This window comes from Vipera berus (assembly GCF_964194415.1).
Source record: "Vipera berus genome assembly, chromosome: 3".
NCBI lineage: Eukaryota > Metazoa > Chordata > Lepidosauria > Squamata > Viperidae > Vipera > Vipera berus.
The window spans coordinates 1,937,248-1,963,786 of record NC_138204.1 but is presented as its reverse complement, the minus strand read 5'-3'; the positions used below and the strand labels follow the sequence as shown (position 1 = coordinate 1,963,786).

The 26,539-nt window shown below is 47.9% G+C and overlaps 1 protein-coding gene across 1 annotated transcript in view; it reads left to right on the top strand.

The window, feature by feature from the left end:
- The window catches only part of EFCAB8 (EF-hand calcium binding domain 8), a 65,280-nt gene that overhangs the window by 27,515 nt on the left and 11,226 nt on the right, over nucleotides 1–26,539 (top strand). Inside the window, exons 15-23 of the mRNA XM_081323882.1 lie at nucleotides 5,824–5,894; nucleotides 6,749–6,956; nucleotides 7,383–7,610; nucleotides 9,562–9,699; nucleotides 12,828–13,049; nucleotides 17,853–18,011; nucleotides 19,673–19,841; nucleotides 21,494–21,626; nucleotides 25,940–26,141. Of these exons, the coding sequence (XP_081180008.1) occupies nucleotides 5,824–5,894; nucleotides 6,749–6,956; nucleotides 7,383–7,610; nucleotides 9,562–9,699; nucleotides 12,828–13,049; nucleotides 17,853–18,011; nucleotides 19,673–19,841; nucleotides 21,494–21,626; nucleotides 25,940–26,141 (1,530 nt within the window). The remainder of the gene's footprint in view (nucleotides 1–5,823; nucleotides 5,895–6,748; nucleotides 6,957–7,382; nucleotides 7,611–9,561; nucleotides 9,700–12,827; nucleotides 13,050–17,852; nucleotides 18,012–19,672; nucleotides 19,842–21,493; nucleotides 21,627–25,939; nucleotides 26,142–26,539) is intronic.

The window sequence follows — 26,539 nt, the reverse complement described above, 5'->3', positions numbered from 1 at the left end:
ACCATCTATAAAAACAACAGACATTCAAAGAAACTCAAACAATTAGAGAACTACAACAACCAAACAACCACATCACAACAACATCTACAACAAGTAGTGCATAACATCTCCCACAGAAGACTAACAATAACAGAAACAAACGTCCTAGCAAAAGGTTTCAACTTCGCTGTTGCACCAAAGAAAATTCCCACAGAAACCATCATATGTGGAGTTGAAACCAGCTTAACTAAACTCAATGCAGACGAAGCAGACCAAGTCAGACATGAAGTCACCCACATCCTATGCACAAGCAAACCACCCAAAAGCAACCTAACAAAAGAAGAACAAGTAGCATTGCAAAACCTAAGAAAAGACAACAGCATAATCATACTACCAGCAGATAAAGGCAATGCTACAGTGGTAATGGACACATCAGACTATGAAGAGAAACTGTCCAACTTACTCAAAGAAACTACATACAAACCTATAGATACAGATCCCACAACCTATCTAGAAAAGACCACCAAGAAAAAGATAAAATCAACTTCTATAAGCCAAGAAACCCAACAAACAATCATTCCTAGGGAGAAGTCATCCAGATGCCCAAAACTATATGGCCTCCCCAAAATACACAAAGATGGAATCCCACTAAGACCCATAGTAAGTTCTATAGGCTCACCACTACAAAACTTAGCTAAATACCTAGCAAAACAATTACAACCTCATGCAGAAATGGCAGCTTCATATGTCCAAAACTCATACCACTTTATAGAATTAGTGAAAAATCTACAGATAGACCAAAAAGACTTGCTAGTCAGCTTCGATGTGGTATCACTATTCACCCAGGTGCCAGTCCAAGAAGCTCTATCAACAATAAGAAGCAAATACCAACCACCAAACCATATTATAGAACTAGCAGAACACTGCTTATCAAACACATACTTCATACACAGAGGCCAGAGATACAAACAAATAGAAGGCGCACCAATGGGATCCCCTCTATCACCAGTTATCGCCAACCTTTTCATGGAAGAATTTGAAACTAACGCTCTGGAAAAGACTACAAACAAACCAAAACTGTGGCTCAGATATGTGGATGACACCTTCGTGATCTGGCCCCACGGAAAAAAAGAGCTAGAAAACTTCCTAACACACCTGAACAGCCTACATCCCAAAATAAAATTCACCATGGAGATTGAAACAAACAACCAGTTACCTTTCCTGGATGTACTTATATACAAAAAACAAAACGGCACCCTAGGACACACAGTCTACCGAAAGAAAACACACACCAACCGTTACCTCAATGCGCAATCACATCATCACCCAGCACAAATAAATTCAGTAGCCAAAACACTAATAACAAGAACCAGACGCCTTGCAGATGAAACACATATACAAACAGAACTACACACCCTGACAGACATATTGACAGCAAACAAGTTCCAAAAAAACAAAATCACCAACATGATTCAGCAGGGGACTCCGAAACAGAAAAACATCCAAGAAGAAGAACAGAACAACGGACGAGCCATCTTGCCCTACATAAAAGGAACAACCGACAGAATCAGTAAAGTACTACGCAAACATAACATCAAAACCGCATTTAACACTGACAGAAAGATATCAACCATCCTGAGAAATCCCAAAGACAAAATAGAACTGGAAAACCAGGGCATATACCAAATCCCATGCGCTTCCTGTCCAGCAACATACATCGGACAGACTAACAGAAGAATAGAGGTACGTGTAGAAGAACATAAGAACTTAGTACAGAAGAAAGATCACACATCTTCACTAGTACAACACATAAACACTACGGGACACAACATCAATTTTGAAGGTACAAAAACAATCGCCAAAATAGAACATCTCAATAGCAGAATAATCAGAGAAGCCATTGAAATAGAAAAACACCCAGACAGTATGAACAAGCGAGACGACACCTCCCGCCTACATGCCATTTGGAAACCAGCATTGATAGAGAAACGAATTTCAGCAAATAAGGATTTAAAAAACCAACAAACAACCCCAAATGCCACCAGCCCCAGCAAGACTCATCCACACCCAGAACAAAAACTCTCCCACACAGAAGACAGAACAAGTCAAGCAAAAGGGCCATCACCCAAGCAGAAGAACGCACACACGAACCTGACTGACCCATACCAGAGATACATAGCAGGTCCTCGAACTCGGAGCCAAACCAAAGCTCTGAAGGCCACTACACAGCCCACTCCTCAGGACACCAAATCACAACACTCAGGATATTACAACACAACAAAGAACCCCACCCATTCGGAACACACCCCACCCAGTCGGAAGACGGCCACGCCTCCAACCAATCAGGGGACAGCCACGCATCCACCCAATCAGAAGACAGCCACGCCTCCACTCAATCAGAAGACAACCACGCCTCCACCCAGCCAGAGGACACCCCCACCCCATCAGAAAGCAGCCACGCCTCCTCCCAGTCAGAACACAGCCCCACCGGCAGTTGGAAGGAAAGGAACAGCCAGACCACGCATTGCTCCTGGTAGCAGCAGGAGAAACACTCCGGCCTGATGATGACGGATGGGATTTCATCGAAATGTCGCCACAACTTTCTGAAGATGAAAGGAACGCGGGAAGAAACCCGAGACTCTAGATCTACATATATATATATATATATATATATATATATATATATATATATATATATATATATATATATATATATATATATATATATATATATATATATATATATATATATATATATATATATATATATATATATATATATATATATATATATATATATATATATATATATATATATATATATATATATATATATATATATATATATATATATATATATATATATATATATATATATATATATATATATATATATTCAATTTTTGCACCCATCTTATTCACGCCATGCAGTTTATCTAGCAATTAATGCAAAGGACTTTTAACATTGTGGCGTTGTGTCTTACACAGCATACACATCTGTGGTGAGATTCAAATACGTGAACAACCAGTTCTCTGCGTGGACGCTACTTCCAGAAGTCCGTTCTGGGCCTGGGCCTCTGAGGTCAAGAACGGACTTCCGGAAGTGGCATCCAAGCAATCCTGGTGGGCTGTTCTGGGCCTGGGAGGCCTCTCTCGGGCCTCCAAAGTTCAGAACGGACTTCTGGAAATGGCGTCCACACACTCCTGGTGGGCCGTTCTGGGCCCAGGAGGCCTCGCTTGGGCCTCCGAGGCCTGGAACGGACTTCCTGAAGTGGCGTCTGTTAAATAGTGGGTTCTTTGGCGCAGGAATGAAGACGCTGAACGGAGTACAGGGTAACTCATAGTTTATTTCGTGCTGTGACTGTACTGAGGGAAAAGGCTGTAACCAGCTGCAATATATATTCTAGCCCCTAGGCAGCAGCCAATAGGTTTGAATCAACCATTGCCGCCTGGAGCTAGCCAATTGCAGCACAGGAGACTTGTAGTCTGGGTTGCTGGAGAGCCGTTAGCTGCTCTAGCAACCCACGTGGTATTTCACAAGAGCCCAGTACATAACAGCGTCCACACACTTCCGGCGGTCCATTCTAGGGCTAGGGCTTCAGCCGGTTCACTGAACTAAAAAAAAAATTAGCTACCGGTTCTACCAAACAGGTGCAAACCGACTGAATCCCACCACTGACACAGGCGTGTCCTTAACCACTCTGCTCCTCAGGCCATCAATCAGAGAGATTTCTCTAAGGCTTCTCTTAGTAAAAGCTCTTTTTAATTGATTCGATCTGCCTGCTGTAACCTGTGAAGGGAGTCCTGGACTTACCGCCACAACTGAGGCCCAAATTTCCACTGCTGAACCAGGCAGTTAAGTGAGTTTTGCTCCGTTTTACGACCTTCCTTGCCACCGTTGTTAAGCGAGTCACTGTAGTTGTTAAGTCAGTCACACGGTTGTGAAGTGAATCTGGCTTCCCCCACTGACTCTGCTGGTCAGAAGGTCGCAAAAAGGGATCACGTGACCCCGGGACTCGGTGGCCGTCGTAAATATGAAGCAGTCTCTTTGTATCTGAATGTTGACCACGTGACCACGGGAATGGGGCACCAGTTGTACTTGTGAAAAAAGGTCACAAGTCACTTTCTTCCAGTGCCGTTGTGATGCTGAGCAGTCACTAAATGAACGGTCGTAAGTGGAGGACTGCCTGTACAGAGTTGTATTTTTGTCAGTGGAGATGAGAGAAGCGTACAGGGGGGAGGTACAAAAACTATCCATATGGTGTAGTAACAACAACTTGCACCTAAACATTGGCAAGACGAAAGAGATGGTGTTAGACTTCCGGAGAAAAAAGGAGGAACCTGCCCCACTTTACATCGGGGAGGACTGTGTAGAGAGAGTTTCCTCCTTTAAATTTCTGGGAGTCTACTTCTGCGAAGATCTGACCTGGAAAGTTAACACAACCCAGGTGGCCAGAAAGGCCCAACAGAGGCTTCACTTTCTCAGGGTCTTGCGAAAGAACAGGGTAGAACAACGGCTAATGACCCTCTTTTACCGGTCTACCATAGAGAGCGTCCTCTCGTATGGTATTGTGGTTTGGTATGCTGGTCTGACAGCCGCGGATAGGAAAGCATTACAGAGGGTGGTGAGCACAGCACAAAACATTGTGGGCTGTCCCCTGACACCACTGGATGACCTCGCCAGGCCCCGCTGCCTTGGAAGAGTGAGGAAAATCCTCAGGGACAACTCACACCCTGGACGGTATCTCTTTACTCTCCTATCGTCGAGTAGGAGATACAGGAGTATAGCCAGCCGCACCAACAGGCTGAAGAACAGCTTTTATCTGTGGACTGTTAGCCTTTTGAACGGGAAATAATTTTTATAAACTTTATGCATGATTGACTTGCGAGGCCAGTGTGTTGTGCAATTAGCTCACATGGTGTAATAAGATGGAGGGTTTGTGTCACTGTGAGTTGGGGCTGGGGGCACGAAGGGAGGCTCAGCCAATCTCAATGTATACATGGTTGTACTTTAACAATAAAGGTTCATTCATTCGAGTATCTTTTAGGCCTGGAGGCTAAAATATATGAAGAACGTTTGCGGGATTTGGGTATGGCCAGTCTAAAGAAAAGAAGGTCTAGGGGGGACATGATAAAAAGAGCCTTGGTGGAGCAGTGGGCTACTGCCTCCTTAAGTAACACCAGCTGCCTGCAATTAGTGCAGGTTCGCATCCCACCAGGCTCAAGGTTGACTCAGCCTTCCATCCTTCCGAGGTAGGTAAAATGAGGACCCAGATTGTTGGGGGCAATTAAGCTGACTTTGTAATAATGCCGCTTGGGGGTGTGTGTGAAAGCCCTAATAAGCAGGCATATACATAGAATGAAGGCTACTGCTAAGCTTGTAAGCCGCCCTGAGTCTTTGGAGAAGGGCGGGATATAAATGGAATTAAAATAAATAAATAAATAAATGATAGCCGTTTTCCAGAATTTGAGGGGATGCCCCAAAGAAGAGGGGGGGGGGTTCCACCTCTTCTCCAAAGCACCTGAAGGCAGGACAAGAAACAACAGTTGGAAACTCATCAAGGAAAGAAGCAACCTGGAATTAAGGAGAAACTTCCTAGTAGTGAGGACAATTAACCAGTGGAACAGTTTGCCACCAGAAGTTGTGGATGCTTCACTACTGGAGGTTTTTAAGAAGAGACTGGACAGCCCTTTGTTTGAAATGGTGTAAGGTCTGCTGCCTGAACAGGGGGTTGGACTAGAAGACCTCTAAGGTCCCTTCCAGTTCTATTCTGATTGTCCACGTATGTACTGTAGCTTCCCCCCCCCTTCCTCCCTCCTTTTCTTTTTCTCTCCTTCCAATAGACCAACTGCATCTTCTACATGAACCATAGGATTTTTATCACCGATTGGACCAAGAGGGTGACATGGTACCGGTAAGTCAAAGCCAACTTGGGTGAACTTTCCTGTTCCAGATGGGGAGGGAAGAAACAGCGAGGAGAAGAAAGGTTGGGTTGGGTGATACGGCCTCTGCTTTCCATCCAGACCTCTCCTGAGGTCAAATGATCCAGGGACAGGGTGGGAAGAAGACGTCATCCAGCTGGGGTCACCCAAAGAAGCAGAACTTGCTTGAAGTGGATTTCATGCTTCCTGGGAAGAACTGAGGAGGCCTCTTCTCTGAACCCTGGAGGTGATTTTCCCCGAACCAGGAGAGGAGAAGAGAAAAGAATATTTGGAAACTCAGAGTTTAATTTGATGTTCTCTGAGCTTGGCCGTTTTCTTCAGATGTTCCATGACCCAACTAGGTAGCATTATCAGTGCTAGAAGAGAGGGGGGTTTGCAGAGAGGAGGAGGAGGAGGAGGAAGAGGAGGAAGATTGTGGAATCCTTGGTGCTCTCTGAGCTGGGTGGTTTTCTTGCAGGCGTTTCAAGACCCAACTAGGCAGCATCATCAGTGCTAGAAGGGACGGGGGTTGCGGAGAGGAGGAGGAGGAGGAGGAGGAGGAGGAGGAAGATTGTGGAGTCCTTGGTGCTCTCTGAGCTTGATGGTTTTCTTTCAGGCATTTCATGACCCAACTAGGCAACTTCATCGGTGCCAGAAGCAAGTGGAGGTTGTGGAGAGGAGGAGGAGGAGGAGGAGGACTGTGGGGAGGGTGGAAACAGTGAGGAGGAGAAGAAAGGTTGAGTTGGGTGCCTCTTCTGTCTGGAGGGGAGGAGGGGAGATGCACGGTCCTTCCTCCCCCCTCCCCCCAAGATCAGTGAGGACGAGGCTGTTTCATCTTTCTTGGCAGGGACTCCAAAGATGAGAACAACATTGTTGAGTGCAAGCACTGGAAGTCCTACCACGCAGAGGACATCCACTCCATGGACGGCTATGCCAACAGGCTTCTGGTCACCTGCTCCAGCAACGGAGACATTGTTCTCTGGTACGTCAACTCTGGCCAAGCCTTCTGCCGCTTCAACGCATCGGAGAGTCCTCTGGCGCTCGTTCCCAAACGGGTAGGTGCGGAGGGCTTCCACGCCAGGGAGGGTCCTTTAGCCCCTGCCCAAACAGTGGGCCTCCTTTGCTGCTGCACCACGTTGCCCCTTCCTCCAGAATGTAGGGGAAGCCCACAGGATGGAATGTTTCTGGCTCGGGGTGGAACTGCGGGGCCCTGGGTGCTCTCTGAGCTGCCTGGCTGAGGAATTCTGGGAGTTGAAGTCCACAAGTCATCCAAGGACCAAGTTCGAAGAGCCCTGCTCAAAGGCATTCAGTTTACCCCAGTGGTTTTCAAAGTTGGCTCCTTCAACTCCCAAAATCCCCCAGCCAGCCAGACCAAGGGCTCCAGAATTTTTTTTGTGGGGGGGAAAAATGGAAATAAATTGATTCAGGCAAACCGGGTCCTGCCCTGGTTTGAAGTTCAAACAGTATGCTTTCTGAACTAGGAGTTCGCCATGAGTACAGATCCTCCTCCCAAGAGCGAGGAGGTCAAGAAGGTGAAGAGCCACCCGAGTGAAAGCGAGAACAAGTACTGGGCCTACCCGAGGAGGCAGAGTCCCTCAAAGCCTGCCCTCTCCGGGCGACCCACCAGCGCCAAAACTCTTGCCACACCTTCTGGTCCCACCAAGCGTCCGTCTTCAGCTGCGTTTGGAAGCCGGATCACGAAGTCCCAGGTATGGGTGGTCCAGGAAGAGCCATGGAGATGGAGGGAGGAAGAATGTGGGCTTGGGCTGCTTGCTGATGCTAAAAGCAGGAGGCCTGTGGAGAGCACTTGTGGTGGTTCCTGGAATTATATTCAGCGTGATTTCACTTCGGCCCGTTGTGGGTGGTTTTACCGTTTCTCCTTCCTGGAAGGCTGGCCTGGATCTTCTCCCACAGTTTGGGCGCCTGAGATATCTTGAGCGATTAACCCTACAGTAGACACAGAGAAAGCTTTGCGCTCTTCTCTTCGGCCTAAATTGGACAAGGATTCTGTTTCACAACATAATCCTTACAGACTAGACTAGACTAGACTAGACTAGACTACATTGACTAGACTAGACAATAGAATAGATTGCGGAATAGATCAAAACAGAACAGAATAGAATAGAAGAAAACAGAACAGAATAAGTTACAGAACAGAACAGAATAGAATAAAATAGAATAGAGAACAGAACAACAATAGATTACAAAATAGAATAGAATACAGAATAGAATAGATTACAGAATAGAATAGAATAGAACTATAGAATAGAATTACAGAACAGAACAGAACAGAACAGAACAGAACAGAATAGAATAGAATAGGGGTGTCAAACTGTTGGCCCAAAGAGCCAGACGTGTCATGAAGAAACTTGGCCCACCCCATTGCCAGCAATGGGGAAAAAATTCCGATACGTTGTGCGACGTGATATAATGTCACGAGTTTGACATGTCTGGAATAGAATAACAGGATAGAATAGAATAACAGAATCTAATCTAACCTAACCTAACCTAACCTAACCTAACCTAACCTAACCTAATATAACATAATACAATTATAGAATAGAATAGGGACAGAATTGTTGTGATTCAGGGTCAGCCTGTGGGTTCGGCAGTTGGGTCGGACGACTCAGAGGAGGAGGGGGGTGTTGAAGACCTTGCTGAGGGGGTTGAAGATCTTGCTGATGAGAGCCCTCAGCCAGGCCCCTCCCACCTGGTCACGACGGAGACCCAGCTGTGTGAGCCTGACAGCGTGGATGAAGATGACCCACAGCTGGCCCTGTTCAAGGACGCCCGACGCAGGAGGCAGTCAATCAGGAGTAAACAGAGGAAGGCAATGGGGCACCTCGGAAGGAGGCAGAGAGAAGCCATGCCCTGAACTGTATAAAAGGGGAATGCGTGGGAGGGCTGGTTTGCTGAAGGCAACCGCTTGATTAGTTCCTGTTTCATAGCTCCTGTTTCATGGTTGGTGTCTTGTTTTGCTCTGTTTTATGTTAATAAATTTGGCAGGCTTAATTCCAGCCTCTTGCCGTTTGTAAAGGGGTTGTCCCTGCCTTTTCTGCAGGGCCGGTAGCAGGCTGGTACAGAACAAGAATAGAATTAGAACAGAATAAATTACAAAATGGAATACAATTGCTAATCACCAAGCAGGTTGCACAGGGTAGTTTAAATCATGGTTTCTTGAATCCATAGAGTAGATGTGGAGGCCGAGAAAAGCAATAGATGGTCTTTGAAGAAGGGAGGTGAAGGGTATGACGCTGGGTGTGACTTTGGGTCTTCACAAAGGGAACTGGACTTTCTTGATTTTTCCCCCCCCTTGAAGACGTTTTACTTCTCATCCAAGAAGCTTCTTCACTTCTGACTGAAGGGTGGAGGATGGAAGGATTTATATCCTTTGCAGTCCTCTGCTTGTTAGTACTCTCTCTGAGAATCGTTGAGGCCACTTGTTGGGTTTTAATCTGTATCCTGTATCCAAGTGGCCTCAACGATTCTCAGAGAGAGTACTAATGACCAGATAACTGCAAAGGATATAAATCCTTCCATTCCCCACCAGTCAGTCAGCACTGGATGAGAAGCAGAACATCCAGTTGCCTTTTGAAAAAGCACAACTGTGACCTGGAGGACTGAGAATCTACACCAACCTTGGATCTTGTACCTTGACAGGCAGCTTGGAGCTCCAAGAACCTCATGAAGAGTAACAACCTTCTCCGTTCCCTGGGCTTGTTGGAGAGCACTGTCCTGACGAAGGAGAGCCTGTCATGGCAAGAAGAGATCAAGGCCTCCCAAAGATCAGTAGAGAAGGTCAGTGGTGAGGTCCACCAAGAGTTTGGGTCATGAAACGTTTGCAAGAAAACCACCCAGCTCAGAGAGCACCAAGGACCGCACAGCAGTGAAAATATATATCATTCTTAACCGCCACGTTGCAAATAACTCGAGTCTTTCTGCATAGTTTTTTTCCCCTCCACACAGCGAATCTATTATTGAAAAAGTCATCTCCTGGGCTGGCTCTCTCTCAGGAAACGTGGTGGGTTTTGGGGTCCCCCCCCTTTCTTGGAGAAAGAGTTTGTCAACGAAATCTATTCTCCTATCCACGGGGTAATTGCCATCTAACGTGGCTTTCACCGAAAGCTGAGTTGTGCGGCCTACAATTTTACTGGCCTCATTTATCCATCCGTGGCTCATCTGAGCCCAACAGAAGAATCTGAAACTGCAGTGTTTGCTCAAAGCTGAACTGACTATAAACACGGATAATAGAAGGGAAATAAGGGGAGATAAATGGAAATGCAGACAGCTAGGGAGTCTGGCTGGAGGGCCTTTGATGGGGGGTTCCACTTAGTAACTGAGGCACGAAAGGCTGTAAAATGGGTGGGTGGGTGGGGGGAAACTGACTTAACCACTATCTTGCTTATGGACTGAACTGGGCTCATTGAGGACTTACCTGTATCTGTAGCTCAGGGTTGAACTGCAGGGTACCTGGTGATCTTTTTGCTGGGTGGGTTGTTGTTTTTTTGCAGATGTTTCATAACCCAAATAGGGAACATCAACAAAGCCAGAAGGGAGTGAGGTTTGTGGAGGGAAGGGAGGGAGGGAGGGAGGAAGGAAGGGAGGAAGGAAAGGAAGGAGGAGGAGGAGGAGGAGGAGGAAGACTGTGGGGTACCTGGTGCTCTTTGAGCTTGGTTGCTTTCTTGAAGATGTTTCATGACCCAACTAGGAAACATCATCAATGCCTGAGGGGAGTGAGGTTTGTGGAGGGAAGGAAGGAAGGAAGGAAGGAAGGAAGGAAGGAAGGAAGGAAGGGATGGAGGAAAGGAGGGAGGGAGGAGGAGGAGGAGGAGGAAGACTGTGGGGTACCTGGTGCTCTTTGAGCTTGGTTGCTTTCTTGAAGATGTTTCATGACCCAACTAGGAAACATCATCAATGCCTGAAGGGAGTGAGGTTTGTGGAGGGAAGGAAGGAAGGAAGGAAGGGAGGGAGGGAGGGAGGGAGGGAGGGGGGAGGAGGAGGAGGAGGAGGGGGAAGAGGAAGACTGAGGAGTACCTAATGCTCTTTGAGCTTGGTTGCTTTCTTGAAGATGTTTCATGACCCAACTAGGAAACATCATCAATGCCTGAAGGGAGTGAGGTTTGTGGAGGGAAGGAAGGAAGGAAGGAAGGAAGGAAGGAAGGAAGGAAGGGATGGAAGGAAGGAGGGAGGGAGGGAGGAGGAGGAGGAAGACTGTGGGGTACCTGGTGCTCTTTGAGCTTGGTTGCTTTCTTGAAGATGTTTCATGACCCAACTAGGAAACATCATCAATGCCTGAAGGGAGTGAGGTTTGTGGAGGGAAGGAAGGAAGGAAGGGAGGGAGGGAGGGAGGGAGGGAGGGGGGAGGAGGAGGAGGAGGAGGAGGGAGAAGAGGAAGACGAAGGAGTACCTAATGCTCTTTGAGCTTGGTTGCTTTCTTGAAGATGTTTCATGACCCAACTAGGAAACATCATCAATGCCTGAAGGGAGTGAGGTTTGTGGAGGGAAGGAAGGAAGGAAGGAAGGAAGGAAGGAAGGGATGGAGGAAAGGAGGGAGGGAGGGAGGAGGAGGAGGAAGACTGTGGGGTACCTGGTGCTCTTTGAGCTTGGTTGCTTTCTTGAAGATGTTTCATGACCCAACTAGGAAACATCATCAATGCCTGAAGGGAGTGAGGTTTGTGGAGGGAAGGAAGGAAGGAAGGGAGGGAGGGAGGGAGGGAGGGAGGGAGGGGGGAGGAGGAGGAGGAGGGGGAAGAGGAAGACTGAGGAGTACCTAATGCTCTTTGAGCTTGGTTGCTTTCTTGAAGATGTTTCATGACCCAACTAGGAAACATCATCAATGCCTGAAGGGAGTGAGGTTTGTGGAGGGAAGGAAGGAAGGAAGGAAGGAAGGAAGGAAGGAAGGAAGGAAGGAAGGGATGGAGGGAAGGAGGGAGGGAGGGAGGAGGAGGAGGAAGACTGTGGGGTACCTGGTGCTCTTTGAGCTTGGTTGCTTTCTTGAAGATGTTTCATGACCCAACTAGGAAACATCATCAATGCCTGAAGGGAGTGAGGTTTGTGGAGGGAAGGAAGGAAGGAAGGAAGGGAGGGAGGGAGGGAGGGAGGGGGGAGGAGGAGGAGGAGGAGGGGGAAGAGGAAGACTGAGGAGTACCTAATGCTCTTTGAGCTTGGTTGCTTTCCTGAAGATGTTTCATGACCCAACTAGGAAACATCACCAATACCTGAAGGGAGTGAGGTTTGTGGAGGGAAGGAAGGAAGGAAGGAAGGAAGGAAGGAAGGAAGGAAGGAAGGAAGGATGGAAGGAAGGGAGGGAGGGAGGGAGGGAGGGAGGGGGGAGGAGGAGGAGGGGGAGGAGGAAGACTGAGGAGTGCCTGATGCTCTTTGAGCTTGGTTGCTTTCTTGAAGATGTTTCATGACCCAACTAGGAAACATCACCAATACCTAAAGGGAGTGAGGTTTGTGGAGGGAAGGGAGGGAGGAAGGGAGGGAGGAAGGAAGGGAGGGATGGAGGGAAGGAGGGAGGGAGGAGGAGGGGGAGGAGGAAGACTGAGGAGTACCTAATGCTCTTTGAGCTTGGTTGCTTTCTTGAAGAAGTTTCATGACCCAACTAGGGAACACTGTCAGTGCTAGAAGAGAGTGGAGGAGGAGGAGGAGGAGGAGGAGGAGGAGGAGGAAGACTGTGGGGTACCTGGTGCTCTTTGAGCTTGGTTGCTTTCTTGAAGATGTTTCATGACCCAACTAGGGAACATCATAGGTGCTAGAAGAGAATCTTATTTTCCTTATTGGAGAAGATGAGTGGCAACCATGGGGTTATGAACGAATGAACGAATGAACCTTTCTTGTCAAAGTACAACATGTATACCGTGAGATTGGCTGAAGACGTCCCTGTGACCTTCAACCACAGTATTGCAACGTTTCGGCCTCTTCAGGTTCTCTTCCTGAAGACTCGTGAACGGAAGCCCAACGTGGCCATTTTGCTCACCAGTTGCATGGACGGCTTCCTTTATGCCTGGTCGGTGGAAAATAGAGGAGGGATGTTGGGCAAATTCCGAGCTAGCCATGAAGGCAGCCGGGACAGTGTGGTCACCACCATGTCCACAGATGACAAAGAGTTGATCCTCTTAACCGGAGATTCCTTGGGTTACATCAAGGTCAGTATTATTATTACTATTATTATTACTACTACTACTACTACTACTAATTATTATTATTATTATTATTATTATTATTATTATTATTATTATTATTATTATTATTATTATTATTATTTCTACTACTTCTCCTCCTCCTCCTCTTCTACCTCCTTCTTCTCCTCTCCTCTCCTCCTCCTCCTCCTTCCTCTTCTTCCTCTTCCTCTTCTTCTTTCTCCCCCTCCCCTTCCCTTCTTCTTCTCCTCCCCCTCCTCTTCCTCCTCCTTCTTCTCCTCTCCTCCTCCTCCCTCTTCTTCCTCCTCCTCCTCCTCCTCCTTTTTCTTCCTCTTCCTTCTGCTCCTCCTCTTCCTCCTCCTCCTCCTCCTCCATAAAAAAGTTCCTCAAATTAATTAAAATGCCCGTGTTGTTTCTGGAAGTGGCACACTTTGAAGTTACATCTTGTATATTTCGACTCATTTTATGTCCTTGGAGAAGTGGACCATAAATCTCCACCAGCATTAATAAAGGGGGGGGGGTCTTAGGTAAAGCTTCCAATTTCCTCAAAACCTGCCACCCTCTCTGGGCAAATGACTGGAGAGGCCAATATATCTCAATTTGCCTGTCACTCTTCCAACACAATCCAGAAACTGATGGCCATAATGTATTTTTAGGACAAGGCGGCATCATCTATGCATTATTTTTACAGACAAGGGTTGATGAATTGCCGGAGTAGATTTAAAAGACATGTTATTCCAGGGAACCCGCCGACTCAGCCATCACTTTTAATTCTCCCAAAGTCAGAGTTGTTCAGAATGAGAAGAGACAAGAGGCAAGGTAGAACTGAGCGAGCTGTTACAGTCTTGAAGCCAAAATTTCCTTTGCTAAGAGAGTTGCTAAGTGAACTTTGACTCATTTTATGACCTTTCCTGGCCACGGTTGTTAAGCGAATCGCTTCAGTCGTTAAGTCAGTAATGCGGCTGTTAAGTAAGTCTGGCTTCCCCACTGACTTCGTTGGTCAGAAAGTCACAAAAGGGGATCAGCTCAGGACATTGCAACCGTTCGAATTTTGATCAGGTGTCCCTGGGAATGCAGCAACGGTCATAAGTGTGACACTTTTTTCAGGGCCTTGTAGTCACTCAACAAAAGGTTGACTCAGGATCTGGGACACCCTGAATTCCTGCACCGTATGCGCAAAGGATTTTGCCCCGTTTTACGACCTTTCCTTGCCACAGTTGTTAAGCGAATCACTGCAGTTAGTAGTGACGTGGTGGTTAAGTAAATCGGGCTTCCCCAATGACTTTGCTTGGCGGATGGTCACAAAAGGGGGAAATCACGTGACCCCGGGACACTGCAACCATCATAAATACAAGCTGGTGGCCAAGCGTCAGAATTTTGACCACGTGACCATGGGGAGGCTGCAACGGTTGTATGTGGGGAAAAATGCTCATAAGTCACTTTTTTCAGCACCATTGCAGCTTCAAACGGTCAATAAACAAACGGCTGTAAGTCGAGGACTGCCTGTACAATCATAAAACTGCTCCTTGAATCTTGACCTTCTCAAGCTGGGCCTGGAAATGAGTTGATTTTGGACAACGTGCAAAGGATTTGTTTTAAGGGAGTCGTAGAGGTAGCCCTCCCCAAAGGGGCTTTTTTCAAGAGCCAACTGGACGTTCTTGTTTTTCTTTTGAAGACGTTTCGCTTCTCACCCAAGAAGCTTCCTCAGGTTCTGACCGGATGGTGGGGAATGGAAGGATTTATATTCTTTGTAGTCATCTGGTTGTTAGTGCTCTTCCTGGGAGCTGTTGCTGTTCTGTCCCAGCCTACGTACCTCCTTGTTACTTCACAAGGCAACCCCTAATTTAGCAGTAAATAAATAAACCCCTTTTATTGAAGTTACAGGCCACGTCCGCAAACAGAACGGAGCACAAGCCAAAACAGGAGATTTACTCACTGATAAAATAAACAGACCATCATCTCTTGACACAGAAGTTCTTTGCAAATGGTTGCCTCCAGCAACCAGCCCTGCCTACACATTCCATTTTTGTTACGCAGCCCCCAAGGTGTGGCTGCTCACTGCTTTCTCCTTCTCCCCTGGAGTCGCCCCACTGCCTCTCTCTGATTTACTCGTGTGACCTGTTTACGTTTTGAGCGTCTCTGAGGTCTTCCAGCTGTGCTTCCTCCGAGTCTGACTTTGCCTCCCAGCCCAGCTGGCTTTCAGCTTGATCACGATTGGAGGGGCCAGGTTCTTCCTCACTTTGTAAGTCCTGGAGCTCATCAGAGCCTTCCTCCGACTCTGATGGCTTCCCCAGGCCCTTCCTCCTCCTCCTCTGATTCCCCGGACTCAGCTGCCAGGATCACAGGCTGGCACAGAATCACAACAGTTGCGGCCACTTGGATATAGGATACAAATAAAGCCCAAGTGGCCCCAACGACTTTCAGAAAGAGTACTAATGACCAGCTGACTACAAAGAAGACAAATCCTTCCATTCCCCACCAGGCAACTGGACTTTCTTGTTTTTCTTTTGAAGACGTTTCGCTTCTCACCCAAGAAACTTCCTGAGGTTCTGACTGGATGGTGGGGAAGGGAAGGATTTATACTCCTTGCAGACAGCTGGTCATTTGCCTTCTTCTAGAGAGTCATTCAGGCCACTTGCGGTGTCCTCAGGGTCACCTGAGTAGGGAGGGATCTGACATCATCTATCTCCAGTCTACAACACAGTCCTTTCCACAGTTCCAAGAAGGCTCCACACCCATTTGCACCCCTCAGGTGACGAAGACAGAGGTCAATCTCCAAGTGGCCTCAATGACTCTCTAAAAGGAGGCAAATGACCAGCTGTCTGCAAGGAGTATAAATCCTTCCATTCCCCACCATCCAGTCAGAACCTGAAGAAGCTTCTGGGATGAGAAGCGAAATGTCTTCAAAAGAAAAACAAGAAAGTCCAGTTGCCTCTTGAAAAAGCCCCTTTGGGACAACCCTGAGCTGGATGGCTGAGAATCTCCATGGACATTTAGCCAGGCCCTTTGGGATGGACACCCTTCAAAGGGTGTGGGAGCAGGAACGGATGTCCAGAAAGAACAGAAGAACTAGAACGGATGTCCAGAAAGACTAGAAGAACCATTTGTGCTTCAGATGGAGATGCAGACAATGCAGACTCATCCCCATCATCCTGTGCCCGTCTTCAACCAGGAAGGGCCCCAGGGCAGAAGACATCCTGCAGCCAAGAAGGCTCCACACCCATTTGCACCACTCAGGTGATCTTGAAGACAGAGGTCAACCTCCAAGTGGCCTCAAGGACTCTCCCAAAGGATGCAAATGACCAGCTGTCTGCAAGGAGTATAAATCCTTCCCTTCCCCACCATCCAGTCAGAACCCGAGGAAGCTTCTTGGATGGGAAGTGAAACATCTTCAAAAGAAAAACAAAAAAGTCCAGTTGCCTCCTGAAAAAACACCCTGGGGACAACCAGGGCCTGGACGACAGAGGATCTCCATAGAGGTAATTCTCGACACACAGACTTTTGTTTAGCGACCATTCGAAATTGCAACAGCACTGAGAAAAGTGACTTTAAACCAGTCCTCATACTTATAACCATCGCAGCCACCTCACGGTTATGCAATTAAAATCCGGCAATCGGCAGCGGGCATGGATTTACGGCGTTTGTAACCAGTGGTGGGATTCGAAATTGCTGAAAAACTGGTTCTCTGCGTGGTTGCTGCTTCCGGAAGTCCGTTCTGGGTCTGGGCCTCTGAGGCCTGGAATGGACTTCCGGAAGTGGCATCCACGCACTTCCGGTGAGCCGTTCTGGGCCTGGCAAGCTTCTCTGGCTCTGAACGGACTTCCGGAAGTGGGTGTTGAGTTCAAAAAGGCAGAAAGATGTACGGACTCGAATTCACGGCTGGGACTGGCAGGTCCAGTGACTGGGAAAATGTAAAGAAGTGTAAAATTGAGCAGACGTGGAGGTTCCTTGGGTTACATCAAGGTCAGTATTATTATTTCTATTCCTTCTCTTCCTCCTCTTTCTCTTTCTCCATTCTCCTCCTCCTCTTCTTCCTCCTCCTTCTCTTCCTTCTCTTCTCCTTCTCTTCCTTCTCTTCTCCTTCTCTTTCTTCTCTCCTTCTCTTCCTTCTCCTCTTTCCTCTTCTCTTTTTCTTCTTCCTTCTTCTTCTCTTTCTTCTCTTCTCCCTTCTCCTCTTCTCCTTCTCTTCCTCTTCTCGTCTTCTTCCTTCTCCTTCTCCCTTTTCTTCTCTTTCTCTTCCTTTTCCCTCATCTTCTTCCTTCTCCTTTTCTTCCTTCTCTTCTCCTTCTCTTTCTTCTCCTTCTCTTCCTTCTCTTCTCCTTCTCTCCTTCCTCTTCTCTTCTCCTTCTCTTCCTTCTCTTCTCCTTCTCTTTCCTCTTCTCTCTCTTCTTCCTTTTTCTTTTCTTTCTTCTCTTCTTCCTTCTCCTGTTCTTTCTTTTCTTCCTTTTCCATCTTCCTTTTCTCCTTCTCTTCTTCCTTCTTTTCTCCTCTTCCTTCTCTTCTTCTTCTCCTTCCCTCTTCTTCCTTTTCTTCTCTTTCTCTCCCTTCTTCTTTCTCACCTTCTTCCTTCTCCTTCTCTTCCTTCTCTTCTCCTTCTCTTCCTTCTCCTTCTCTTTCCTCTTCTCTTTCTCTTCTTCCTTTTTCTTCTCTTTCTTCTCTTTTCTCTTCTCCTCTTCTCTTTCTCTTCTTCCGTTTCTATCTTCCTTTTCTCCTTCCCTCCTTCCTTCTTTTCTCCTCTTCCTTCTCTTCTCCTTCTCTTCCTTCTCCTCCCCCTTTCCTCTTCCTCTCCTTCCTGTCCTCTTTCTCCAGATCTGGGACATAATGGATTACTGCACAGGACCTGAAGTAGAAGATTCCAAGTTAGATCTGGCTGACGAATCTCCGCCCAAGAGGAACCCCTTCTGTGACTTAATCCCAGATTACTGCAGAATTGCTTTGACTTTCTCAGAAGATAGACCAATCCAGCAGGTTAGCAGAAGAGCAGAATAACAGAGTTGGAAGGGACCTTAGAGGTCTTCTAGTCTAACCCCCTGCTCAAGCAGGAGATCACATACCATTGCAAACAAATGGCTTTGCAATCTCTTCTTAAAAGCCTCCAGTGGTGCACCATCCACAACTTCTGGTGGCAAGCCCTTCCACTGGTTAATTGTTCTCATGGTCACAAAATATCTACATAGTTCTGGGTCACTTCTGTCCTTGATTAGTTGGTGATTTTATCTCCTTGGTAATTTTCCATCCGTTGCTTCTTGTCCTTGTCTTCTGGTGCTTTGGAGAAGAGCTTGACTCCCTCCTCTTTGGGGCAGCCCCTGAGATACTGGAAGGCTGCTATCTTGTCCCCCCTCGTCCTTCTCTTTGGTAGACAGAATAAAAGAATAGCAGAGTTGGAAGGGGCCTTGGAGGTCTTCTAGTTCAACCCCCTGATGAAGCAGGAAACCCTATACCAGGGGTAGGCAACCTCAGCTCTTTTATGACTCGTGGACTTCAGGAATTCTGGGAGTTGACATCCACAAGTCATAAAAGAGCCGAGGTTGCCTACCCCTGCCCTATACCATTTCAGGCAAATGGCTGTCCAGTCTCTTCTTAAAAACTTCCAGTGTTGGAGCATCCACAGCTTCTGGAGGCAAGGAGTTCCACTGGTTAATTGTTCTAACTGTCAGGAAGTTTCTCCTTAGTTCTAGGTTGCTTCTCTCCTTGGTTAGTGTCCATCCGTCGCTTCTTGTCCTGCCTTCAGGCACTTTGGAGAATTGCTTGACTCCCTCTTCTTTGGGGCAGCCCCTGAGATACTGGAAGACTGCTATCCTGTCCCCCCTCGTCCTTCTCTTCATTAGACTAGACATCCCCAATTCCAGCAACTGTTCCTTGTATGTTTTAGCCTCCGGTCCCCCGATCATCTTTGTTGCTCGTTGTTGCCATATGATCATGTCCTATTGAGAATTGAGCTGGCAGGAACAATGTATCAGTCATCCTTGACTGACAGCCATTTGTTTAGCAACGGTTCAAAATTACACTGGTGCTAAAAGACGTGACTTAAAACTGGTTTTCACCACCAGTCACATGATCAAAATTAGGTGCTTGGCATCTGACAGTCGTTAAGTGAGCAACCCGGTTGCCAAGTGAGTCCGGATCCCCTCCCCCGTGGAGTTTGTCGGTCAGAAGGTCACAAAAAGGGACACAGCGACACTGTCATAATTCGAATTCTGATCACGGGGAGGCGGCAAAGGTCGCAAATCTGGAAAAAAAAACCTGGCCCTGTGACTTTTCCCAGCACTCTGGTAACTTCAAACGGTCAGTAAGCGAACGATGGTGAGTTGAGGACCACCTGTACAATCATAAAGAGTCGTAAGTACGAGGTAGTTGCTGAGCCTCTGAACTCTGATCCCGTGACCGTGGGGAGGCTGCAACGGTTGGGGTAAGGGTGCAAAATGGACGAAAGTCACTTTTTGCCAGTGCCGTTGCAACTTCCGACGGTCACTTCGCGGACTGTCGTAAGTCGAGGACTTCCTGTATTTACGACGGTCACGACGTCTCATTTTTTCCCCCGCCCCCCTTTTCTTCTCTGGATTGCTGGCCTGCTTTCCCACAATGCACTCCGGCCTCTCTCTCTCTTTCTCTTTCCCCCCCCTCCGCAGGAACACGAAGGCTGGGTCACCACCCTGATCCCCCCCGTCTGCCTGAGTTCCTGGCGGGGCCATGTGAAAAACGTGATCAGCCTCAGATACGTGGAAAAATTCCAAGCAGTGCTGACAGCCAGCCAGGACTGCACCATCAAACTCTGGCTGTTGACGGGCAGACACGTCGGTAAGGCCTCTTCGGGGGTCTTGGAGGCAAAATGGGGGAGCTAGTTTGGGACGGGGTGGGGTGGGGGGCAGGAGGATGAGAAAAAGGGATTTTTGTCCAGATAGGCGTTCTTCCGAGCTGCTATGTTTTAGCTAGCCTGGCCAAGGTTGGTTTTCCTTTGGTGCGTTTTCCTGGGGCTCCTCTGTTCTACAAATCATTAAATGTGCTATATATATGGCTGAAGATGTTACCTACTAACCCTCCTCCTCCTCTTCCTCCTTCTCTTCCTCCTCCTCCTCCTCCTCCTCCTCCTCCTCCTCCTCCTCCTCCCAAACCTCTCTCCCTTGTAGCACTGATGACATGGCTTAGTTGGGTCATGAAATGTCTGCAAGAAAACCACCAAGCTCAGAGTACCCAGAGACATTCCTCCTCCTCCTCTTCCTCCTCTTCCTCCTCCTCCTCCTCCTCCTCCTCCTTCTCCTCCTCCTCCTCCTCCTCCTCCTCCTCCTCCTCCGCCTTCTCTTCCACTCTGCAAACCCTCCTCCCTTCTAGCACTGATGATGTTGCCTAGTTGGGTCATGAAACATCTGCAAGGAAATCATCAAGCTCAGAGTACCCAGAGACGTTCCTCCTCCTCCTCCTCCTCCTCCTCCTCCTCCTCCTCCTCTTCCACTCTGCAAACCCTCCTCCCTTCTAGCACTGATGATGTTACCTAGTTGGGTCATGAAATGTCTGCAAGGAAATCAAGCTCAGAGTACCCAGAGACGTTCCTCCTCCTCCTCCTCCTCCTCCTCCTCCTCCTCCTCCTCCTCCTCCTCCTCCTCCTCCTCCTCCTCCTCCTCCTCCTCCTCCTCAAGCTACACATCTCCTCTACTATCCGTCTTGCCTATCTGCAGCTGCTAAATGTATTATTTGCACCAAGAAAATTGGAAGGGAGGCTCAGCTAATCTCAATGCACGCATAGTTGTACTTTGACAATAAAGGTTCATTTCATTTCATTTTTCTTCCTTAAGTGACAGAAATCAAGAAAACGTGCCCGCCTTTTTATTTTAGTTGCAAAGGCTGGGGTCTTCCTCCATGCTGGCTGAGGAATTCTGGGAGTTGAAGTCCACAAGTTTTAAAGTTGCCAAATTTGGAGACCCCTGTTCTAAGGAATGGTGGAAACATCTGCACAGTGTTGGGAAACCTTTTCGGACTAAAATCAAAAGTTCTGTTTTGAAGACACTTCTGGGTCGTGGCTGCCTGGTGTGGGACTTCAACAGGAAGTGACGATGCACAAACTCTGTTCTGGAGGTCCACTTAAGTTTTTAAGTGGACCTCCAGAACAGTATTTGAGGGGCTGCCAAAAAAAAAGAGGGGGGTGTGTCAATTTATTCTCCAGAGCACCAGAGGGCAGGACAAGAAATGATGTTTGGAAACTCATCAAGGAGAGAAGCAACCTGGAACTAAGGAGAAACTTCCTAACAGTGAGGACAATCAACCAGTGGAACTCCTTGCCTCCAGACGTTGTGGGTGCTCCATCACTGGAGGTTTTCAAGAAGAGACTGGACAGCCTTTTGTCTGAAATGATAGAGGGTCTCCTACTTGAGCAGGGGGCTTGGACTAGAAGACCTCTAAGCTCCCTTTCAGCTTTATTCTGATTAAATAAAGTTTGTTTCTGGCTTGACACTTAGGGACCTTCGGACAGTCGTTGTGGAGCCTGGGGATATCGCGCTTAATTCCACCAGAGGTCCCCGAGGAAATCCGTCAGGTGGCATCCCTACACACGCTGAAAGTTCTCAATGAGGGCCGGCAACCCCACTGGGAGTGAGTAAATAGGCCACTTGGCTCAGAATGCACAAGTATATAAAGGCACAGGTATAGTAGGGGGTACCTTTCTCAATAGTAGTAACTGTGAGAGGGATCTGGGAGTCCTAGTGGGCCATCCCTTAAATAGGAGCCAGCCGCTGTGCGGCAGCTGCCAAAAAAGCCAACACCGTGCTAGGCTGCATTAACAGAGGGATAGAATCAAGATCACGTGAAGTGTTAGTAGCACTTTACAAGGCCTTGGATAAGGCCACACTTGGAATACTGCATCCAATTTTGGTCACCATGATGTAAAAAAGATGTTGAGACTCTGGAAAGAGTGCAGAGAAGAGCAACAAAGATGACAAGAGGTCTGGAGGGTAAAACATACAAGGAACGGCTGCTGGAATTGGGTATATTTAGTCTAATTAAAAGAAGGACTAGGGATGACACAATAGCAGTGTTCCAATATTTGAGGGGCTCAACCTCTTCTCGAAAGCACCCAAAGGCAGGAGAAGAAGCAACGGTTGGAAACTAATGAAGAAGAGAAGCAACCTAGAACTAAGGAGAAACTTCCTGACAACTTCCTGAGAACAATTAACCAGTGGAACTGCTTCCCTCCAGAAATTGTGAATGTTCCAACACTGGAGCTTTTCAAAAAGCCACTTGTCTGAAATGGTATAGGGTCTCCTGCTTCAGCAGAGGGGTGGGACTAGAAGACCTCTAAGGTCCCTTCCAACTCTGTTACTCTGTTCTTCAGTGGACCGGCTTGCCTCCAGAAGCTTTGGATGTTCCATCACTGAAGGTTTTCAAGGAGAGATTGAAAAGTGCCAAATGACTGGGATGTATAAGGTCTCCTGCCGTGAGGAGGGGGGTTGGACTAGATCTCCAAGGTTCCTTCTAGATTGCAATGCAATGCAATGAATAGGATAGGATAGGATAGGATAGAATAGCAAATATGGAATGGAATGGAATGGAATAGAATATGTAATAGAATAGAATAGAATAGAATAGAATAGAATAGAATAGAATAGAATAGAATAGAATAGAATAGAATAGAATAGAATAGAAAATATGGAATGGAATGGAATGGAATGGAATAAATAGAATAGAATAGAATAGAATAGAATAGAATAGAATAGAATAGAATAGAATAGAATAGAATAGAATAGCATAGAATAGAAAATATGGAATGGAATGCAATGGAATGGAATAGAATAGAATAGAATAGAATAGAATAGAATAGAATAGAATAGAATAGAATAGAATAGAATAGAATAGAATAGAATAGAATAGAATAGAATAGAAAATATTTAATTTAATTTAATTTAATAACATTTATATACCGCCCTTCTCCCTGAGGACTCAGGGCGGTTCACAGGGCAGAATAAAATACCAAATACAAACATTAAAAAAAAATGATTAAACAGTTGCCCTAGTTAAAACAATAGAAGTACAATTCTAAAAACCCCAAGATAAAATTAAGAGACCAAAGATAAAACAACCCCACCGATCCCCATCAGGCTAGGCCAGCTTGTACAAACAAAAACGTCTTGAGATCGCGACGAAAGGAGCGAAGATCGGGCGCCATCCGGAGCTCTACCGGTAGCTGATTCCACAGCTCCGGAGCGCCCACAGAGAAGGATCTCCCCCTGGGGGCCACCAATCGACATTCTCTGATCGGTGGCACCCTGAGGAGGCCCTCTCTGTGGGAACGCACAGGGCGCAGGGAGCTTGATGCCGGCAGCAGATGTTCCCTAAGGTACTCCGGCCCCATGCCATGGAGGGCTTTAAACACCGTTACCAGTACCTTGAATCTCACCCGGAAGACAACTGGCAACCAATGCAGCTCACGGAGCAGAGGTGTAACGTGGGAGTATCGGGAGACTCCCAACACAACTCTCGCGGCTGCATTCTGTACCAGTTGGAGCTTCCGGGTGGTCCTCAAGGGCAGCCCCATGTAGAGAGCGTTGCAGTAGTCCAGACGAGAGGACACGAGCGCATGAGTGACCGTGCACAAATCATCCCGGCTAAGATAGGGCCGCAACTGGCGCACCAGGCGAACCTGGGCGAAGGCCCCCCTAGTCACAGCTCCTATATGGTCTTCCAAGGTGAGCCGTGAGTCTAGGAGGACTCCCAAGTTGCGAGCCCTATCTACGGGGGGTAATAGTTCACCCCCCATAGCCAGAGGTGGAATGTCCGAATAGACCCGGGATGAAGGTATGCAAAGCCACTCAGTCTTGTCGGGGTTGAGTTGAAGTCTGTTCCTCCCCATCCAGACCCGAACCGCCTCCAGGCAACGGGACATCATGTTGAGGGCATCACTGGGGTGGTTTGGGGTCGAAAAGAAAAGTTGGGTATCATCAGCGTACTGATGATACCCAACTCCAAAGCCACGAATGATCTCACCCAGCGGTTTCATGTAGATGTTGAACAGGAGAGGCGAGAGGACCGACCCCTGAGGAACTCCACAAATGAGAGATCTCGCGGTCGACCTCTGCCCCCCTGCCAACACCGACTGCGAACGTCCCTGGAGATAGGAGGAGAACCACTGTAAAACTGTGCCTCCCACTCCCAGTCCCCTGAGACGCCGCAGCAAGATACCATGGTCGATGGTATCGAAAGCCGCCGAGAGGTCTAATAGGACTAGAACAGAGGAATGCCCCCTGTCCCGAGCCCTCCAGAGATCATTCACCAGCGAGACCAATGCCGTCTCCGTGCTGTGCCCGGGCCTGAAACCCGATTGGTACGGGTCTAGATAATCCGCTTCATCCAGGACCAGAGGGAGCTGATGCGCCACCACACTCTCAACAACCTTCGCAAGAAAGCGAAGGTTGGAGACAGGACGAAAGTTGTTCAATACAGCTGGGTCCAAGGCAGGCTTCTTGAGGAGAGGCCTCACCACCGCCTCCTTCAAGACGGCGGGGAAGATACCCTCACTCAGAGAAGCCGATATAACTGCCTGGAACCAGCTGCGTGTCCTCTCCCGGGCTGCATAGACCAGCCAGGAAGGGCACGGGTCCAATAAACATGTGGTGGTGCTCAGCCTCCCCATGATCCTGTCCACTTCCTCCGGAGTCACAGAATCAAACTCCTCCCAGGTGATATCGACAAGACCGCCCGTGTCCTGATCGTCAGACTCTGCCCAGTCAGAGTCCAGACCAGTCCGAATCCGAGCGATTTTGTCCGACAGATGTTGGTTAAACTCCTCGGCACGACCCTGCAAGGGATCCTCCCTCACCTCCTGATTTAGGAGGGAGCGAGTCACCCTAAACAGGGCGGCCGGGCGATTATCTGCGGACGCGATAAGGGTGGCGAAGTGGTTAGACCTCGCCTCCCTTATCGCAGCGAGATAAGACCTAATGTAGGCTCTTAGTCGCAATCGGTCGGATTCGGATCGGCTGGACCTCCAACCGCTCTCTAGGCCCCGTCTCCGACGCTTCATCTCCCGGAGCTCCGCAGAGAACCATGGAGCTCGACGGGATCTGCACCGGGTCAGGGGCCGCAGGGGTACAACTCGGTCAAGAGCCTCAGTGGCCGTCCTTTCCCAGGCTTCCACTAAGGCATCTGCCGAGCTGTGAGCAAGGGAGGCAGGTGGGGACCCCAGCGCCGCCTGGAACCTCTGGGGATCCATTAAGCGTCTGGGGCGGTACCATTTAATTGGTTCCAAACACCCACGGCGGGGGGTGGCAAAACGGAAGACCAGCCGCAGGAGATGATGATCGGTCCATGACAGGGGCACAATAATTGGAGAGCCCCCACCAAGATCATCTAACCACCGTCCAGACAAGAAAACTAGGTCAAGGGTGTGGCCTCCTTCATGAGTCGGTCCCAAAATTACTTGCGTCAGGTCCATGGCCGTCATGGAAGCCATGAACTCCCGAGCCAACTCAGATGAATATGGAATGGAATGCAATGGAATGGAATGGAATGGAATGGAATAGAATAGAATAGAATAGAATAGAATAGAATAGAATAGAATAGAATAGAAAATATGGAATGGAATGGAATAGAATAAAATATTAATAGAATAGAATAGAATAGAATAGAAAATATGGAATGGAATAGAATAAAATATTAATAGAATAGAGTAGAGTAGATTAGAGTAGAGGAGAAGGGAAGAGAAGAGAAGAAAATAGAATAGTTGGAAGGGACCTTGGAGGTCTTCTAGTCCAACCCCCTGCTCAGGCAGGAGACACGGTTGGCCAATCTCTTCTTTAAAATCTCCCCGTGTTGGAGCATTCTAGATTCCTGGTTCTAGGTTCCATGAGTCCTGGGGCCTTCTTCGGGAGGAGAGGCGCTGACGGTGCCTTCTTCCGCCTGCTCTTTCGCAGGAGCACCCGCAAAATAGTCCAGACCCTGAGCCAGCAGCGGACGCAGCAGTCCCTTCTGATGGACTTCCTCAGCCCCAGGTCCTCCTTCAGCATCGACACCGTGGAGAGGATGCAGGACCTCATCCAGAAGGAGAACCGGATGGCCCAGTATAACGACGAGCAAATTGAGGTCTCCTTCCAGAAGTGGGAGGAGTCTGGCAAGGCGAGCTCATTTATATTTATGTTTTTGTTTTATTAAATTCACACCCCGCTTAGTGTCGCCTTGATAAGCTTACCTGGCCGAGTGGAGCTCTTGTCTTCTTTTTTTCTTTTTCTTTTCATTTCCAATATAATCTGCAGAGGAAAAAAAAAAATCAAAGTCACCTTATTCCCAGCACTCGGGTTACGTCCGTTATCCAGGAAAAAAAATATATATTTAGAGGGGAAAACGGTAGCTTAGCGTTAAAGGGGGCAAAATGTAGGTGGGACATCATCCAGGTAGACCTCAGCTTACAACGGTTCACTTAGCGGCCGTCCAAAGTTATAATGGCGCCGGAAAAAGGGACCTGTGGCTGTTTTTCACACTTAGAACCCGTTGCGGCGTCCCCCGTGGGTCACGTG